This window comes from Lutjanus erythropterus, chromosome 11 (assembly GCF_056507025.1).
Source record: "Lutjanus erythropterus isolate fLutEry1 chromosome 11, fLutEry1.hap2, whole genome shotgun sequence".
NCBI classification, from domain to species: Eukaryota; Metazoa; Chordata; class Actinopteri; order Lutjaniformes; family Lutjanidae; genus Lutjanus; species Lutjanus erythropterus.
In genome coordinates this window covers 30,831,326-30,851,489 of record NC_139327.1, presented here as the reverse complement: position 1 = coordinate 30,851,489, position 20,164 = coordinate 30,831,326, and the positions used below count along the sequence as shown (strand labels likewise).

General features: G+C 39.6%; 1 protein-coding gene across 7 annotated transcripts in view; it reads left to right on the top strand.

The window, feature by feature from the left end:
• Window positions 1-20,164, top strand: part of rapgef6 (Rap guanine nucleotide exchange factor (GEF) 6) — a 147,089-nt gene that overhangs the window by 63,321 nt on the left and 63,604 nt on the right. For all 7 annotated transcript variants that reach the window (XM_084729940.1, XM_084729936.1, XM_084729935.1 and 4 more), the window contains 2 exons: window positions 10,682-10,813; window positions 18,404-18,584. In XM_084729940.1, coding sequence (XP_084586066.1) covers window positions 10,682-10,813; window positions 18,404-18,584 — 313 coding nt within the window. The remainder of the gene's footprint in view (window positions 1-10,681; window positions 10,814-18,403; window positions 18,585-20,164) is intronic.

The window sequence follows — 20,164 nt, the reverse complement described above, 5'->3', positions numbered from 1 at the left end:
TGTGTGTGTGTGGGTTGGTGTGACTTCACGGTGTGTATTTCCTTTTCAGTGTGTTGTTGTAGGGATTCCATCATATATAAGAGTGTGTATTTGTGTGTGTATGTGCATGACCGCTATTGGAAACAAGGGTTCCAAAAGAGTTCTTCCTGTAGGGTTGAGGTTCTAATCAGAGAATTTATTGAAGTAAGAGTTTGTTAGTGTCTCTTTTTAATACTGAGAGTTCAATTAAGAACCCATTTCATCCAAATAAGCCTTTTTTGAAGACAGAGTTCTTCAAAGATTTAATCAGTCCTAAAAGAACTTTTTCATCAAGGATTTCTAGGCCCATAATATAAAAGGGTTCTCAGGAGAACCCCCTGGTTGGATTCTTGATAAAAGCCCTGGACCATAAAAGGGTTCTCGGTAGAACCCCGGCTAGGTTCTAGATAAAACCCTTGGACTGCAAAAGGTTTCTCGGTAGAACCCCCTGGTTGTGTTCTAGATAAAAGCCCTGTACGTTAAAATGGTTCTCAAATAGAACCCCCTGGCTGGGTTCTAGGTGAAATTCTTGGACTGCAAAAGGGGTCTTGATAGAAACTCCTGCATGGGTTCTAGATGAAACCCCCTGGAATATAAAAGAGTTCTCGGTGTAACCTTCTGGATGTGTTCTAGTTAGCACCTGGTCTCAAAAGTGCTGGATAGAAAATATAACCCTTCATGTTGGGTTCTGGGTAGAACTCTCTGAAAGCGTTCGAAGTAGAAACTTTACAGATTTGTTCTACGAGGAGCCAAACGGTTCTCCTATAGAGACAAGCCGAAGGAGCCTATATGGTATAGAGTGTATTTTCTGCTCTGTGTTGCTTGTGAATGTGTTTCCCGTCACCGACCCCCTCTTACGACATCAGACCGAGCCCACAGTGACCTCGATTAATCAAAGCTTTCTGCAGCGCTACAGGGCTAAATCTGGAACTTTAAAATGTGTGTGTGTGTGTGTCACGTTCCAGACAGCAGAGCCAATGTTCTCACCTGGCTGGTCTGATGAGTCTACTTGCAGTCTTTTCACTCCTCCTTTGCTGCCTTTGATGCAGAACCGCATGTGGGGTTTAATCCTGCTGGGAGAAAACTGCAAAAATGTAGAATATCTACCAAAAAAATAGACAGAAAGGGGTGAAGGCCAAGAGAGAAGGTGACTGAAAGTGAGATTGGAATGGTGACGGGGAAATTGGAGAGCGGAGGCTCTAATGAGGGAGTGATCCACTGGACACAGAGCGAGACAGGAGAGTTAATAACCAAGACACTCAAAGTGAAGAGGTGAGATCGGCCAGAAAGAGACAATGCAAAGAGACAGAGCGGCTCCGAGAGCGGAGAAACGAATAAACCAGCGGAAATCAGGCTCCGACATCAAGTTAAGTGTCACATCAAAGGAAAGATAATTCTTTTGTGCTGCGAGACTGCAGCTACATAGTGTCTCCGTGCGGAGGTGATCCGCTGCTGTCTGTGGTGTGGTTTCTAGTGTGACAACAAGCTGCTCTGAGATCTCAACTCAACACATGCTCACAGCTGTCGAGTGAACACATACGTTAACAGCTAAGGTTTCCTCTTTTAATGTGTGGTAATGTTCTAAATCCACAGTGGGAATGCCTTCTAGGGAATTTACCTTCTAATGAACACCTTTTTTTTTTTTTTTTTACAGCTTCTATTTAAAAAGTTCTTGTGAGAAAACTCTGCTCTCAAGATGATTATACTGGTAACTGATTTAGAAAGGGAAGCTTACTTTATTGTTGCAACATTTGTGATTCAATCTGGCTATGATTCAGCAGCTGTTTCTTAATAATAACCTGTGGTTTGTTTTAAATGGCAACACATTTACACACCTTTCTCTTTATATATTCTATATGTTCTTAAGATTTCAAAGTAAGTTTGTGGTTCATTGTGACTCAGAAAAGTTTAGCTTCAAATACTTGCTCAATATAAATGTTTTATTCCAATTTAAAGATAATTTGTTTTCATCAAACCAACAACTCAAAAAGTCTTAAAGTCTTACATTTAACCTGCTGAAACATGTAGGCACCCTGTTTAAGCACTAGTATTTACTTACATGCTTTAACACGCTCACTTTGTTGTATTTCATTGCTGAGTGATGGTTGTGTTGCTTGGCTCGTACCACGCGAGTCATGTCAAGGCAGTTTGTCACTGCTGACATCTACAGGCCGGCTGTGTTCATGTCAGATACCCCATCAGTGACCTCACCATCCATTACCGTGCCTCTGTTTACTCAGCTGTGGGGTCATGAGTAGAGTATGGCTCCTACATCCGGCAAAGAAAGGTCTAAAACAGGACTTAATTGTTATTATTCACTAAACCTCCATAGACTGTGCACATTTTCAGTAAGTAGGAATGAGCTGGCCACTCGGTCGTTGGGGATTTTCTCTTTTTTGGGTGATTAATGATGCTTGAATGAACTCTGGTCAATGCTCATCCTTTGTATCTGTCTCCAGCACTGTTACAAGGGTGCAGATCTAATCACAGCTTGGGGGGGGGGGGGGCAGTGGTCTTACCTAGACTTACCTGCTTGGGGTGGAGCCTGTTTACGAAGTTGATTATGAGAACATAGGTCAGCTCAATTAATGTGAATGATTCCTAAAATAATCTGCTCCTGATCGTCTTTTGAGCAGACAGACTATTAAACCAAACACTGAAAGCAGGTGTTTTTTTAAGTAGAGACAATTTTTTTTCACAGGAAAACCTAAGTAACACAATCACTAACACTCTTTTCTGATTCACTACCGAAACAATTGACACTCATGTCACTTACTCAGTAACATCATCAATTAACCTGTGACGAAGTGTTTGCCACAAACACACCACATATATTGACAGGGCCAGCACTGCAGTGCTTGTTTTCACCAGATGAAAGTGACATATGTGCCAAAAAGTGCTGTGTTTATGTGTTAGCAGAATTTTTTGCATATTTTTGTGTGTTTTTTGTTGGTTGGTTTTAATATAACTGTTTGAAACATGACAAAAGAAGATATTAAATGGTGGAGCTCTTGCAGAAACACCTGCTCTCGCTCATGTGACTTTGGTATATCAGTTTGGATTTACGATCAAAGAGATGCATGAATACATTAATTTCTGCCACATTGTTTCTGCTGTACATCCTTAAGCATCTATATACCTGCTCTAAAATAAAGATTCTCCAGTGGACAGCAAAAAAAAAAGAACAATGTTCTCATCTGAACGTCTCAGAAGATGCTTTATTTATCTTCAGCAACCATTTGGAGACACTGAACAATGCCTCTTTCTCCATGATCCTGTCATTTTGTTTTCTCTGTGCAAATACAACAACATCGTCTTTAAATATTCATTGGGCTTTGTTTGTGTCATTGTTTGTTGAACCCATTTTAATTATCATCCTCATCAGGATTCATCAGCCTCATCACATTTTCTTTAATTACTCAGCTAAGCCATTTGTCCCCTTTATTATTCATCTTAATGTATTGTTCTGGCTCTTGCTTCTGTTCCTCTTTGTCTCGTTCTGTGTGTTGATTTATACATCTTCTTCATGCTTTATCTCGTTTGATGAATCCTCTGTCATCGTCTGAAGTCTCAGGTGTGTCCTGACGTTTGGTCATTAAATGGCGTCCCTGCATCCTAATGAAGCCTACACAAAAAAGGGCCAGAATCTGAAAAGTATTAGCTAATAAGTCATGCGAAACGTAATTAAAGGTGAAGAAGCAGCACTGTTTAAAAACTGATCAGATTCAGCTTTTATCTCTCACTCTTCCTATTCACGTCTTAATGGTGTGGCCCCTTCTGGGACCCTTAACCAACCAATTCCAGACTGTTAAGCCAGACAGACCAGGCCTCATCCATTAATGTCCCCTTCAAGGTTTCCCAAAACATCTCTCTACACACTGACCTACAATGTATGTAGCAAAGATTATCCCCACACTAAATTGCCTTTGGGAAACCCAGTCTCTTGTCTGTGTAGCCAAATGGCCAGTCTGGGCTTTATAGTCCGTTTTATCACTGAGGAAATAGGGGAGCAGGGCACTCAGGCCCACAGCTAGTTAATCTCATTGTTAAAATTGGATGCAATAAGTGAAACAGAGTTGGGTTTTATGGAAGAAGGAAAAAGAAGACATCACCCTAACATGTTTTTAGTTTGCTTCGCTTTCAGGTCTTCAGAAAGTAAATGTAATCATAAAGTTAGCTGAAATAAATGCAGAGTGGCCATTTGTATGGTCGGTGAATGTTTCTCCATAATTGATAGAAGGGTGGAGGGACGGATCCCTGTTTGGGTGGTAAACTGCTGTCAACTATATGACTGGGGCTGCAGCTGACAATCTGCGCATTATTTTCAAGATTAATCAGTAAACTATTTGGACTATATGTTAAAAATTTGTGAAAAATGCTCATCAAGGGACATCTTCAGATTGCTCCCTGTGTTCAACCATCAGTCCAAAACCTAAAGACTCTTCATTTACTGTCATTAATGACAAAGAAGAGCAGCAAATCTTCGCATTTTAGAGGCTGGAACCAGCAAATATTTGATATTTTTGCTTGAAAAACATACAAAACATTATCAAAATATTTGGCAATTAAAGGCTTAATATGTCATTTCTGTCACTAGGCGGTTCTTCATATTAAAACAGCAAAAAAAAAGACAGTTTGATGTCATCTGAAGTAGTAGTTGTTTTCACTGTTAAACAACCACTGTTGCAGATGAAAATCTATCTGACATGACTCAAGCAGAAATCATATTCATGGAAACGATAACGTATTAAGTTTTGTTCACATTATGTTTAGTCACTGCTGACTTCCTTCCTGCTTCCTTCCTGACGAACTCATCTTTTCCCGGAAGTTTCAACAACTTCTGGCAGAGGTGGCCAAAGTACACACTTTACTTACTTGAGTAGAAGTTTGCTTCCCTCAAAATGCATTAAAACTAAAGTAACAAGACTATTTGAAAATGTAAGGAGAAGAAAGCACAGATATGTGTGTTACAATGTAGGGAGTAATAAATGAAACATTTGGCATAATATAAGCACACAAATCAACAAAATATATAACATATAAAAAGTGTTTTTAAACATTGTAGCTTTAATTGTATGGACTAATTGTTGAAGCTCCACAAAGTCTTTATGCAGCAAGTCTCAGTGTATTGCTGAATGAACAAATACCTCACAAATACATGCATGTTAAAAATGTCATGCCACAGCATAGTGCACAGGCTTACCAGCTTTGTTTTTTGTTCATGACATTAGCCAGTTATTCATTTATAAGCTGCCAAACCAGGTAAGAAATTGGTGTTCTGACAGCTTCAGGCTTGTTCCTTTCGAATTTTCACTTTCTTTGGCTGCTGCATCTTTCTCAAATTAAATCTTTTCCTGTTCTTATTATGATTGATGATGAGCTTCATCTCTCCAGAGTTAATCAGACTCTGTGAGTGATTGGTGTTGTGAAAGCTTCGTCTGTTTGGCTGCGACACAACATTTAGAGCCATCTTGATCCTCCTATGATTGTGCCCGCTCGCTGACATGATAGAATTGTACAGCTGAAGGAACCTTGCACATTTATATTTAATCTCTTAACTCTCATCCTTAATGCATGAGGAGAATGGGAGACCCCCCCCAAACCTCCCCCCACACGCCCACCCCCCCCCAACGACTCGGTCTGCCGGGAGAGGGAAAGAGGAGGATTAGAGCAGGATTAAGTCTGTGGTGTGAATAGGAGCCACGAGACCGCCACAATTATTCACTTCCCCCATCACTCCCTCACCCGACTCCCCCATCTTTTCAGCCTTCCCTCACTCACACATACACATCCGCTCCCTCTGCCTGCCCTATTTCATTCCTTGGCACCTCCAAAACGCACACTTGTGAGGAACTTTTTCACTCATATCTAACCTCAATCTTATCTCTTAAGTCCTTTTCTTACTTAGGAGATAAATCCAACAAAGCAAGCATGAGCTGAATCAATTGCATGATTAGATCACAAACACATCCAGGACTTCTTAACCAAGAGAAGTCAGAGCCGAAGGCTGATTCAGATTTTTCTTTTTTTTTAAAATACAGGATGCAAATTTTTTTGCCTGTGCCTGTAAAAGTACAGCTGCTTTCAGATGCATAATTACTCAGAAGGAAGAATGCCAAGAGCCAGATTTTGTTGATATTGGACTGCCAATTTTTTCTGCCAGTATTGGCTAAACATGTATTGGTATTGGATGAGGTGTTGACCTATATGGGGGAAAAAAAAAAAGAAATATAATTGAGGAAAAAAACAATATAGTCGATACTGTCCATTGTTCACAAAGTTCAACAGCCCATGAGTGAGCAAAGTAGGACGTCACTACTGGTCATGAAGAGTGTCAAGAATATTAACAGACTGTTCATGGACCAGTCACTTCCTAGACTCTCTACTGGTTGCCTGGCAACAGGTTCTAGCCAATTAATAGTCTGGTACATAACAGCCCATAAAACGACAAATTGTCATTTTAACGTTTTGGTTTTTGTACAGATTAAATGGAGGAGATATAAATTGTCAATAAGTGAGATTTAGAGGTGCTGGTAGGACTTTGTTACCTTTGAACAGAGCCAGACCAGCCATCTTCCTCTGTTTCCAATCTTTACGCTAAGGTTGTCAGAAGTATTGATGTGAAAATACTTTTTCAATACCACAAACAATACCATACCTGTTAATTATAGTATTGAAAGAACCAAAGCTATTTTAAAAATCAGTGCTCATTCAAGACATCAGTTCAGCTTCATCTTTGTTGTCCTGTCTGAAATTCCAGTGACTTTTTCTTTTTCTTGTCAGATCACATCACAAAGCTTACAAAGCTCTTACTTATGACACCTCTTGATTACCAAATATCAGCCTCAACAAAATCCAGTATCAGTCAGACTCTCCTGATACTGACGCACATATGAACTCATTTACAGTTTTCACTGTAACTTACTGTAAACACCATCCATGACACCAAACTCACCTCTGAGGATAATTTTGGCCAAAATCATTCACAAACTGAAATGTCAAAGTTCTTTCTTCCCCCAACTTTCCTCAGACCTCAGTGAGCTTAATGAGATGAAGGTCAGGTTGTTCAGTCATATGGCACATTTTTGTCCTGTCAGTAACTTTTCCCCGAGTCCTGATCAGCTCAGCAGTTTGACACATTAACTTCTGTCCCCATACGTGTGGATACGGGTGAATGTATAAAATGGATGCAGGGTGAGAGCTTCATCATCACTGGCTTATAACTGCTCCATCACACAGAAATCAATAAGTGTTTACCTGTAATGAAATTAGCAATCGCTCTCTGTCCTCCCTGCTCGCTTTTTCTGTCTCTTCTCGTTCACACACAAACACAACAGACTGGTAGAGAAGAGTGTTGGTCAACAGCAAACACTGATGATGAGAGTAGGGATTTGACTTGTGTATATGTCTGTTTTAGTCAATAACACCAACAGTCTAGGATTAGGCATTGCCTGCAGTTCAATAAGTGAAACACACAATGCATTACACAATGCCGTACCTAATGGGGAAATGGATTTCTCCTGAATCCTCCTTCAGTCACACTAAAGCTAATGTCAGACACTTCTGGGTAAGTATGAGTGTGTGAATGTTAAAGTAGCACACTTTTAAATTAGTATCATACTGTTGAAGTGCCGCTAATAGCACCATTATAATTTAAATATGTGGGTGCCAGAGAGAAATACAGAGGAACCCAGAATATATTAATAATAAACTACATTAATATAGGTGTGTGTGAGGCAGCAGACACATTAATGTTTAAAGTTTATGGATGCTAAACTTACTTTAGTTTTACAGTGAAGTATTTTCACATTTCTGGGGGTGTGTGTGTGTGTTTGGATCATATTTGTAGTCTCCTGGTGTGTCACACCACACACAGAGTAGAGTTACGTTGACTTACATGGGCGCCAAAATGAAACGAGGGCATTTCTCACCTTCCGACATCACAATTTACGTGACGTTAAAAGCGTAGAGAGTCTAGAAAATTTTAATTCAGGTACCTTAAAAGCAAAAGAAAAAGCTGTACAAACCCTGTATATGGTAGATAGGGATTTTATTTGTTAAATGTTATAATAAAATGTAAAAAAAGAGTTAATCTTGATACACAGAGCTATCTCTTGAATAAGGAAACTTAAAGAGAAAAAACAGAAAAAAAAAAAGCATCTGTGTTCAAATCTTAGGTAGGTGTAAACTCAGTCCATACAATAATCAGGATAAGTTGTCCCAGTACACATCGCATTTTAATACCAGGTAGAAATGGGTTGTAAGTTTACAAAAGTTAGTCTTGGGTCTAGTAATGACTAGTTATTATTTATCCACAAGAATAAAGAGCAATTTAAGGCAAAATCCAAGTATAAACCCAGCACAAATGAATTCATTAAACTGAGTGTTCTCCTTTAATATGCCACACATTAAGAACAAGCCATTGAACTTCTTAAACTCCGCCCCTCAATACTGTGTTTCCCTGTGGGTTTGAGGAAGAGGGGGAAGGGTTAAGTGCTGATGGGGTCGTACACTATAACAGGCGTATTAGAGGAGAGTACTGAGGGGGCAGCACCCCCAGACTCAACGTCTTTAATATTACATGTTGGCACCGTGGTTCCTCGCAGCCCTCAGCCAGCTTCCGAGCTTCAGTTTGGCTCGGCGTGGCTTTGCATGTGCAACTGCTGGCGTGAGGGTTTAAGCGAGTGTTTATGTGTGTGTTCGGACGGTCGGCGCTGTCTGGTGTGGCGATGGAGGAGGTGTGTTGTAGGTTTGTCCGTTGTCGCAGGAGGACTTCTTCTCTCACTCTGAATCTTCCCCGGTCCAAACTGGTAAGACTTGAGAATCAGAGGTTTGGTCTTCTTCTAGAGCAGAGAGGACACTGAGTACATTTGTCCATTTGGCCTCACTTTATAGGAAATCCCATTTTCGACCTCCTCAGTTGTCTCTAAATTATGTTTGCAGCAGCAACCTTTTTTGAAATAGCCTCCCTCCTTTAGTTATCCTTTCTATTTTCTTTCACTGCTATACTGTGGAGAAAAAAAATGTGTATTCTGCAAAATCTCTCCAACCTCATATTGATAAATTTGGGAGTAAAACCTGGACTTGACCTTTAGTTGACCTGCTTGTGCACACTGGATGATGGCACCTTGTTTTGTTGACTGACTGAGACATGGAGTGTGTGTCCAGCTTTGCAGGGCTTCTGAATCTTTTACTGTTGCATCTCTGAGTCTGCCAGGAGACAGTATGGCAATTTCCTTAATCGATCATTGATAACATTAAAAATCAATCAGCCAATTAATCAGAATAAAAACAAATACAAAATTGTGCATTTACCAACAATACCAAATGTTTTCCCCCTCCTAAAAGCTTTATTTCCAGCAACATATTGAAGCATGACAAATGGAGTAATTTCTTTTGCCTGTCCGTGACTCTGGATTTAAGATTTGTGTTGTGTGTCATGTTGCACGTGACACAAAATGCGAAAGGCAAATTTTAAACCACCTTCAAATGTTGCCAAGGTCTGACTTGCAAAATATTGCATTTCATGTCTGAACAGATCAATCTGTATCCAGTTTTGGTTTTACCAAAATACAGATTTAGGCTGGCAGACTGAACAAGGATTCACTGATATGATCAGTTTGCATTAGTCTCTCTCTCCATGGTGCTGAAACAGTCAAACCCACTCTCTGGTTTCTCTGTTTTCTCTGTTTATGTATTTTTTTTTTATATCTAATTGTTTAAACTGTGCCCTGAAAATAGCTGACATTACAATAATGAAGTTATGGGTGGTCAGTTTGTCGGTGTGTGCAGTTATTCTAGGTTGCTGTGCTCTGTGGAAGGATAGCGTATTTGTGAAAACACTCGCAGGTTTTTCAGAAGTCACTTGGCTGTTTGACTGACAACTTTGTCTCACTCTGAATCTCTGGGGCTTTATGTGAGAATGAGCTCGTAGCAATTTGGATTTTGAAGTGTTCAATTTTTGCAAGAGGTGATAACAGAATAGAAACAACTGAATTTTGTTTGTATCGATGCTCAAACTTTGCCTCGTGGAAATTGTCTTCTTATCCTGAAGTAAACAAACTGACCACCATGGACAGGTTTGCTAGAGGAATTTATTTTGTTTGTGGCCGGCCTGATGTATTTGCTTATTTAATTGTTAAAATGGCAGTGGAGGTGTATTTGCATGTGTGTTCATTTTAGGGTTAGCATAATTGTTTTTCTGTCTTTGGATGTGGCTCTGAATGAGTTTTGATTGTTCTTGTGTTCATGTGCATGTAACCGTCTTTATATGTATATGTCATCATAACAAGACAGATAAAGACAGAATTTTCATATAAAACCATTTTCCCACCGTCAACCCTCTTCTGTCTATCAGAAATCATATCAACCTCCAGCCTTGGATCATAATTTACAGCTGTCTGAAGTGTCTTCAGTTCCATCCTCTTCATGTTAATTATCTCTGAGTATAACATGTCAATCAGTGCCAAACCACTTTGGCTTTCAGGCAGATGAAACAGCCTTGGATGTGTGTGTGTGTGTGTGTGTGTGTGTGTGTGTGTGTGTGTGTGTGTGTGTGTGTGTGTGTGTGTGTCCACACTCATATGTTTGCCTCTGCCGAGCTCATATCCTCTGTTTTTTTTCCTTCTTCTGTCTCTCCACCACTTCCTATCTGTCTGAACAGCTTCCTGCTGACCTCAATAAGATGCACCTAACAGACCACGCCCACCAGCAGGTGATGCACATGCCTCCCAGCCAATCAGGATGCAGCATCGCCAGCGACTCAGGAAGTAGCAGTTTATCAGATATTTACCAGGTGGGTACCTCACTGCTTATTGTAATCATTTTATTTCAGTTTTTTTTAGTCATCATCATCACATCAACAAACTCTTGTTCTGTACGTTTTTAGTTTACTATCAAAGTTTAGATGTTTTTCCGTTCACTCTGCTGTTTTTTCCCCCATTAGTTGCACAGTTGTAATCATAGTTTAGCAAAACTAGGTTTAAAATGAGTAAATCCTGTTTGTAAATTGAGCAGTGCTCTGTTGCACAATTAAATATGAATCTCTGTTTAATGAATCCAAGTTTATTGATGTGAAATAGAATTTCATCAATATGGAAATTTAAATACTTTTTAGTGCTGTCAAGACCTAGTAAGTAGAAAATATTCACATTTGAGGAGTTTAAATCAGAGAATTTGGGCATTTTATCTTAAGAAAAAGACAATGCAATTAATCAATTATCAAAGTAGTTAAGGCGATTAATTTACTAGTCAATAATCAATTCAAAGATTAATCGTTGCAACTCTACTGTTAACTTTTGGCAACTGAGGTTTAAAGAGGGGCTTTAATTTAATCTTACTTCACTTCAAGCTATTTTAAACATAATATAAACATAATTTAAAGTTAATCCATGATTTTATCAGGTTTAAAAATTAATCCTTGTTGGTGCAACCCAGCCTTAGGGTGGCATTTAATTGTAAGAAGTTCATTTCTCAACTTCTGTATAATCTGAAAAATAGAGAATCCAGGCTGTAGAGCTGTAATGCTTCACCAGTTTGTTCACTTACCTCTTCTCTCGCAGTTTAGGTTTTGAAAAATCCTCTTGCTTTTATTATAAGTTGTTTTTAAAAGAAAACTTTTGATGAATGAAAACTATTTTTTCTCTTCCCTGCCATCATTATTACATTACATACAAAAAATAAATAATGAACCCTGTCTAATCCAGTGACAAACCCCCGTCTCTTCCACCACCACACTGGGACAACATCTGCTCTGTGGCAGAAGAGTTTTACTGATGGTGGATTCTCCCCAGCTTGATTTGCTCCAATTCTGTCGCTCTACCTGTAGCCTATCTGTCAACCCTCCACCCTCCCTCCTTGTAGTCCTCGGTATCTCGCTAATTATTGTGCATCAGTGGTGCGTCCTGGTGATCCGTCTCCCTCTGTACTGCCTGCTGTGGACAGAAGGTCACATGCAGGAAATGAACTTAACCTTTCAAGCCCTGTCTATACCTGTAGCACAGGTATAGATGCTGTAACATCCTCACTGTAGCTGGGTTTATAATGATCAGTTATCAAGTATTCCATTGATTAAATGATTAATTGCTTACTTCAGAGGTTTTCAAATTGGGAGGCAGGTTTCAAACAGCTTCAGGGAAGGTTCAGATAATCAAAGTGAAAAAATGTTACGTTAGTCATGAAAAGGAGATCACATTGAATAGCTTAAATGTGTGTGATATGGTCAAACAGAATCAATACTGGCAGACATGTATGGTGTAGAGTGAAGTTATGTCAAAAAGCAGTAACAGGTTTTCTTAGCTTAATTGTTCAGTTTTGTTGAGAGCTGATCTTATAGGCATCCAGGACCTGAACAAAATTAAGCAATTAAACTAAAGAGGGTGAAAGGGCGCCTTTTTCCAAGCTTTGCCTGAGAGGAGGACCATAGTCTTTTGAAAACCCCTGCTTTAGTCTATAAAATGTCAAAAAAAAATGTGATTAGTGCTCATCACAATTTCCCAGAGCTGAAAGTGATTTCTTCAAATTGCTTCTCCTCTCCAGCCAACAGTCCAAAACCCAAAGACTCTTCATTTACTGCCGTAAATTACTAAGAAAAGCAACAAATCGTCACATTTAAGAAGCTGGACAAGCACGTTTGACATTTTGGCTTGAAAACAATTATCTAAATAGATGGACTAATCAATTAATCAACTAATCATTGCAGCTCCAATGGGTAGTATGCAGTGAGGAGTGGTAAGGAAATTGAGATGATGTAGAACATAATGTTCGATCTCAGTTTCCTCAGACAGGAATGTCAAGAATCCTTGAGCATGGAACTTAATGTCACCACTAGATAACTATTGGAGAATATTCACACCAGGAAACGTCCCCACAGACCTCTCAGTGTTTGGAAATACATATAAGCATACATATCATTTATTTCAGTATTATTTAACTAGGAATACAAGGCTGTTTATCTTGGATGTAGATCTGCAGTTAAGAAGCAAGCAATCCAAAAACAGCCTTATAAATAAGCATTTGCCAGTGATTAAGTCTTTGAGTGGACAGGGCAGACCATCCAAGCCGATCATACAGAGAGCAGTGGTAAGTGAGAGAGCTTAATGCTCCATGGTAGACTGTGTCCAACATGTCCAGGCATTGTGAGGACACATGCATGTACATAACATCCCCATAGTCAAGCACGGACATAAAAGTGACAGCAACAAGTGAGCACTGAAAACAGACTTTGGAAATTGTTGATTGTTTCCTTAAAATGTGAATTGGTTCGCTTTATTTGACACCTTCTCTCCTCATTGAAGGTCGCTTTTAATGTCAAAAGCAAACTAGAGCACTTATTCTGCAGTTTTTCATTGCAGTTTCCCAGTTTAATGTACAAAGTGTAAAATGTTAAGTGCAATTTAAAGGTATTATCGCCAGACCAGGAGGCCTGCTTTATATTTTACTCTCTCCTCTTGTATCAGCCTTACCTTTACGTGACATTTCTGAGCTTTCAGTAGCTCAGTGTGCTTTGGAATTAAATGTGTCTCTTGAGTGTAGGGGTTTTTAAATGGCTGTGAATCAATAATCCATAAAAGGATACATGACAAGGCTGTCATCTCATTATTATAATCCCTCAGATCTCCTAATCTCCCCCCTTTACACAGAAATTCATAATAAATCCGAGGACCTTTCAGTATTACATTTCAGTCTTGACTCTTCCTCACAGGGTGTTACTGGATTTTAGTTTGCTGCTCCTCTTCACAACCTGCATGTTCATATTCTTCATACATGTCTGTGCACGATTTCCATTTGACACTTAGCTTGTTAGCATTGTTAGCATTCATCAGTTGAACTGGTGAGGTCCATTAACTACAAACTAATGAGCTCTAGTTACAAGTTAATGAGCTGGTATGATCAATGGGCACTGCTGGCCACAGAACTAATGAGCAGGTTCCAGTGAGGAATGTTAACAATGTCCAGATTTTTTAAGTGCCTTTATATAGATTTTATTTTAGCAAGTCAAAAGTGAGAAATGGCAACTATAACTCAAGTGCAGGTACTTTATTCCCCAGCCACCTTGCCGGGCTAATTTGGAGGCCTTGGTATGCTTTCAAAAGCCAGTCATAATGCACTCTTTACAAGGGGATGGCTGAATACCATTTTTGACCTGTCCAATACCAAAACCTTGAATATCTGTCGATGCTGATACCAATGAGATGCTGTCTTTTTCTTTCTCTGAACCAACAAAGGCATTAATAATACTTACGTATGGATGCACATTGCTCAAAAAACATGAAACTATAAAACAAATATTCTACTCCCAAAAAGGAAGAAATAAATAATTTAAACTTTTTCACTGACTTGCATGTTCTCTGTAATTTATGCACATTTCATATACTGCAATTAGTTTTTTGTTGACAAGCAAAATTATCTTTGGTATCATTTTTTACAACTGGAGGTCAATAATATAATGTTAGTTTTTCTTGGTTCTCTTCTGCATCTTGGTTGGATGCTGTCACATTGATTTAATCAAAGTTGATCTTGGAAATTAAGTGTCAGCTCGCTGAGAATGAATAGTGTTAATGTTAGGTGACTCAGGAAATGAAGGGAAATGAATTAATTTGAGGCACAAAATAACACTTTCTTTGGGCTTGGGGGAAGGTATCAAATATTTTCAAGTCAAAAGGCGTAAATCCGAGTGAAGCCATGAGTTATTGGTGTTAAAGTTGAGTTGGAAGTTCTTTTTGACTTTGTCAAGTGCAGTGTAAAGTCATCAAATTTGAAAAAAACTTGAGTCCAAGTCACATGACTCAAGTCTCCACCTCTGTCTGATAGTGCAAGAATAATATAATCCATTAGTTACTGTCAACAGAATTTCACAAAATCAGCTTTGCTCTCAGTATAAAACTAAAATGACAATTTAGATATTCGAACCTCCTTACCAGCCCCAACCTGACCTCCCTCCTCAGCCTGTCTGCAAGGCGTTTTCAGATTGATGTAAGTCAGGTCAACCTGGGTCAGACGTTTAACACCTGAGACCTGGTTTCTTCATCCTGAGATTAGGTATTAATCACACGGATCTGATCCCATCAGCTCGTCGCTGACCCAGCTCTGTGTTTGTTTACTGCTGTCTTAAAGCGCTGACCCTCCCGTCAGCTGTGGTCCTCAGCTGTCAATGCAACAGACTGTTTTTGTTATGGCTTTCTCCCACTCATTCTTTTACAGTCCTTCACTTTACTTTGTCGGCTCAACTTTTCAATCTTTTTCTGCCTCTTCCTGCTCTTTCATATTCCTCCTGCCCTTTCCGTTCTTTACATCTCTCTCCTGTCACTCACCTTCTATTCTTCTATTATTCTCTCTGCTATTCTTTTCTTTGCTTTTCTGTCCTCTCTTTCATCTTGGTTATATCCAGAACTTCTGCTGCATTCCTCTTTCATTTATGTCTCTTGCCTGTCTGTGTTATTCTGACACATCACTGTAAAACATGGGGGTTCTTGGACAGACCTTATGTCCCTCGTCTCTAAGAAATGTCCTCTTGGCTCAAACTTCTTCGGAGACCAGGGGAGTTGGTCGGAAAGGGCACATCCTGCATTCTGAATGAACTGGGCCTCTCAAAGGCACTGAAAGATATGCCAGACGCCAAGGGTAAAAAGAAAAGGGAGGTGTTATTGTCTCATTGTACCATTGTTCCTCCCACCTGCCTTAATGCCTCTGTTTTCCAACAAAGTTTAGAAAGAAGCCCCCCTTTTTTGTAGGAATGTAATTTAATTTTTAAGTTTTCTTTCTTGTTGGGAACTATAGAAAGTACAGCTGCACTTTTGGCCTTTGTCTTGTTCTGACGGATTTTTGCCTGAGGAATACATTTGAAAAATCTCCTCCAGGGGTTGATAAATCTGGGGTGAAGCAGTTTTAAAAATGCAGTTTAAAGCTGCAGAACAATGGGCAGGATGAGATGTTTGGTTTGCTGCTTAATAAATATGGAGCATCTGTCTCATTAGTTATTGTTGTCAAATAAAATAAAATCAGGATTCATGTTAATGTATTTTTTATCTTATCTGTTAGGCCTAATGAAATGTTTCTGGTGCAGAACTGAGCAGTTGGTGTGTTTTTAAAAGTCCTCTAAATAGCTTGTCCAACCTAATTTATGAAAACAAGAGTGGACCTGTGCCTGAACTCGCGATGGACTGTTGGCTTAATCCCCTTCCCTCAGAGAAACCTATAAAACCCTTTGGCCAGGTACTAGATGTCTGTAGAACCCAAGAGCTTGATCACATTGTTGGTTAGAGAGTCCAACTTGTAGTGTGCAACTTTTTCCCACCAGCTACAATATTAAGGTTGAATCTACTCCTCTCTTCTAAATCAAGGACGACCAAAATTTAGGTTTATTCGTGCCTATAAGATAAAGTCCCTGGGACTTGTAGGTTTCCTCTTTATTCCACATTGACCCCTCAAGAGGTAATATTGTTACACAAACTTAGCAGGATTAATTGTGGGTGTTCTGTGTGTTGAGTATTGTACCAGAGCTTGGATTAATCTCATGGTAAAATTTAAATAATCAGTTTATCTGATTGTCAAAGCCATGATAAACTATTCATAGAAAAGGTTATCGTAGGCAACTGGACTTGGTAGAGTTCTTGAAGATGTTTCGCTTCTCATCCAAAAGGCTTCAGTATAGTAATAGCCTGAAAACAAAGTCATCTCAGTATAATAATATTTGATACTGGCAGATTACCACACCAATATTTAGGCATATTAGTTCTGTGCACTGAGCTAAGCAAAAAAATATTTTTCATTAACAAAGCCGGTCACGCTAGTTTTCAATATTCACATCAGAGCTACCATTTAACAAAAATTAATTAAACAAATAAAGAAAAACTAATTTGAAGAACAGACGTGTAACAATCTGGCTCCATTTTTCTCGACAGTTGTCTTTGTTTTTCGGCCTACCTGTAACTACAGTAACAGATGGCCCGCGGTGCTGCCGCTGCCACACGAGAGCTCCTCTCTTCACCTCTCGGTTGACGGTTCAATTCCCACCTGACCTGAAAGCCCCTCTGCCCCTTCAGCACCACACTCTGCCAACCATCTGTCTGCCCCACACAGGGGAAATATGGTGGAATATGAATTATTACTGCTGGATTTAAATATTTGGCTGTTTGCCTTCGTTTTCTAGTCTGGGACTTGGTGTCAGGGTGTAAGCTCAGGGTCACAGGTACAGCTGCTCATTCCAAGGTTACTCTTCATGTGTTGTGTGGGTGAGACAGCACTGAAAATAATGGGGAAATGGGATAGAGCTATAAAGTTAGGAAGAGTATTTGATAGGGTAAAGTTGAAATGAAAAATGCATTTTTAACCTATTTAGATCACATCCTTGGTCAACAAAATGTTAAGGAATCAATCAGTCATGTTTTCTTCCTATAAAACAAAATATCCTGTATTTATGTGGGCTTGAACCAACAAATTTCAACCAGTAATATCCTACATCCACCCATCAATCACGTTTCAAACTTAAGCGGCACATAGCTAAGATTTATTAGTTAGCTAGCCAGCAACAGCATGGCATGTTGGTTTATAACGCGCCTGGAACTGCACTCATAGCAACAGTTTGTTCTTCATAGCGACGGTCTGCTTTTCATAGCAACGTAGGTGTTATTTATTCATATCCAGTGTGACTACAGGAAATATTTGATGAGTGAAGATTCTCACTTTGAATTTGGCTGCTTTTTACATTACTCAAAGTTGCTTTTGTACATTTATAGAGTTGTTGTTTCTTTCATATCCTCATAATTTAGTAGATTTGGTCACTGTGTGTCGACATATATGTGTTAGATTGACAGCGATGTATTCACAGAATATGGCAGAAATGAAATAAAATATTCACAGGTATGTTTTCATTAGTTGATAATCACCTGAAAATAACTATTGCTGTGTTTTAATTATCTTAGAATGACCTTAGAATGGCTTTAGATAGAGACGTTAGTATTAGCAGCCACCATACTTTCTCCTATAGACTTGGAAGGGGAGGATGATGCGAGGTGTTTGCACTCTGCAAGCTTGCTGCTAGATTCCACTAAATCCTACACACTGGTATTTTAAAACTGATGTGCTATTCAAGGCCTGTGAACCATCTTGTCTTAGCACACATCACTGCTCCAATATTTATTTCTAGGTCATATTAATGCTAGAATTAAAGATTCAGTTTGTCCTTTTTGAGTCAGGCAGGTTTAATCCTAAGGCAATCTAAATTTATTACGTTCAATACATAAAAATAGTTAATACATAAAAAGCCATTTTTTCATGCTTTTTTTTTTTCCCTTAAGTTGCTATCAAACACTTCCCCACAGATGTCTCCATTCCTCCCATGTACTGTTACCAACCACTGTGATGCCTTTTCCACTCTTTTCTGCAGGCTACAGAGAGCGAGCTGGGCGATGTGGACCTGTCCGGACTTCCAGAGGCTGCAGTGGACAGCGAGGAAGAGGAGGAGGAAGATGAGGACCTGGAAAGAGCCTCAGACACTCTTCTGGGCCGAGACCTGGTCCGAGAGTGTCTGGAAAAAGATCCTGCTGACCGAAACGATGACGACATTGGTCAGTCTGTCTCTCTGCTGCTCTTAAATGATTGTTGTTGTTTTTTTTTTTATCTAATATGACTTTACCATTAAAAGTCTTTATTTTAGAGTTTATGTAAATGAGAAACAGCCCCTACAGTCACCATCTATCATTCAGTAAGCACAGGGGAGATACACGAACGCCCCTCTCATAGAGAAGACCCCTCACAGTGGTCTCTAAACACCAGTGCCCTTCCAGTATGTATTTTTAAGCAGGCAATCAGAGAGACGACCTCATTAGCGGGACCCAGTGGGGTCCTGGAGGAGAAGGTGACCACATCAGAGAGCTGAGAGGAGTTGTAAAGGCGTGGCCCGCTGTGTGCCTGCTGGGAGGATGGCCTTCTCATGGCCTTCACCACTGATGGGTTACACTCAGCTCATTCAGAGCTGAAGATACATAGACGATAGAAGATGCTGTTGAGGAACTGTCTAAGCCAACTTCAACCCTGACTCACATAATATCTGAAATGTATTAATAAAAAGATAAAAAAAAATAACTTTTTCCTTAATCAAGTTCAGTTACAGGTGCAGTAACCAATTCTAGAAAAAGACAGTCTGTTGCTGAATCTCATTATCAGGTCATGGAATACAGATGTTTTAGGAATGAGACTCAACAATCAACTATCCTTCCTTGCATACAACAAACAATAAACTACTTCCTGATAACACTGCGCTTTTCTGCCACCGTCTGTGGTGTGAAACAAAGTATAAAGAAAAAATATGCGATTTGGAATGCGGCTAAATGAGCTGCCACTGGCCTGCGCTCCCTCTGCGGCTCAGTCAATGTGATGTATCTTCCACTATGCAGACGTTTGTGGGTCAGAATAGCCAGGAAATGTTCTGGCTTGCATATTGCAGAATGCAGTTGCAGTAGGACATCCCAGTATTTTTGGCATACTGCATTCGACATATGTTTTGGGACCTTTTGGAAACCTTTTGCTGGCATACTAAATAGTGTGGTAGTATGGTATTGGAATGTATCCATAGCTTCATTTTAAGGGGTCACAAACCAAAAAGGTTTGGGAACCAGCACTTTAGCCAGTTTTGAATTCTGTCATCAAAATATTTATAATATGATTACAGCTTTGTAATTGCTATAGATCCCATCATTGCCTGATTAACAACATTGAACTGGCAAAGTTCAGACCATCTGGAGCTTCAGACTGTTTAAAAGCACCAAGAATTACTTAGAATACTGTGACTGTTAAATCCAGGTTTTTTAGAGCCCAAAGGAAAGCGGGACAGAGACGGAGAGGCTGAGAGGAAATGAACGAGGCGATAACAGCAGGGAGAATAAAAAGGGAGCCACTGAGCCAGGCTGCATACTGCGCAGGTTGGAGCTGGGTCACTCTGTTCTTTGCCACAGTGCAGAGGAAGTAGACACACGATCAGTAGGGAAGGAACAGGGTGTGAAAGTTTCTCATTAGCCATGAAAATCTTAAGCACTGATGCTATGCACTGAAGCAGGCTAAAAATATGGCTGTTAGCTTGGGGTCACTGAATGAAAAGATTAAAGATATACTGTGATCTGTGTGTGTATGTTATCGTGCATGAAGGGTT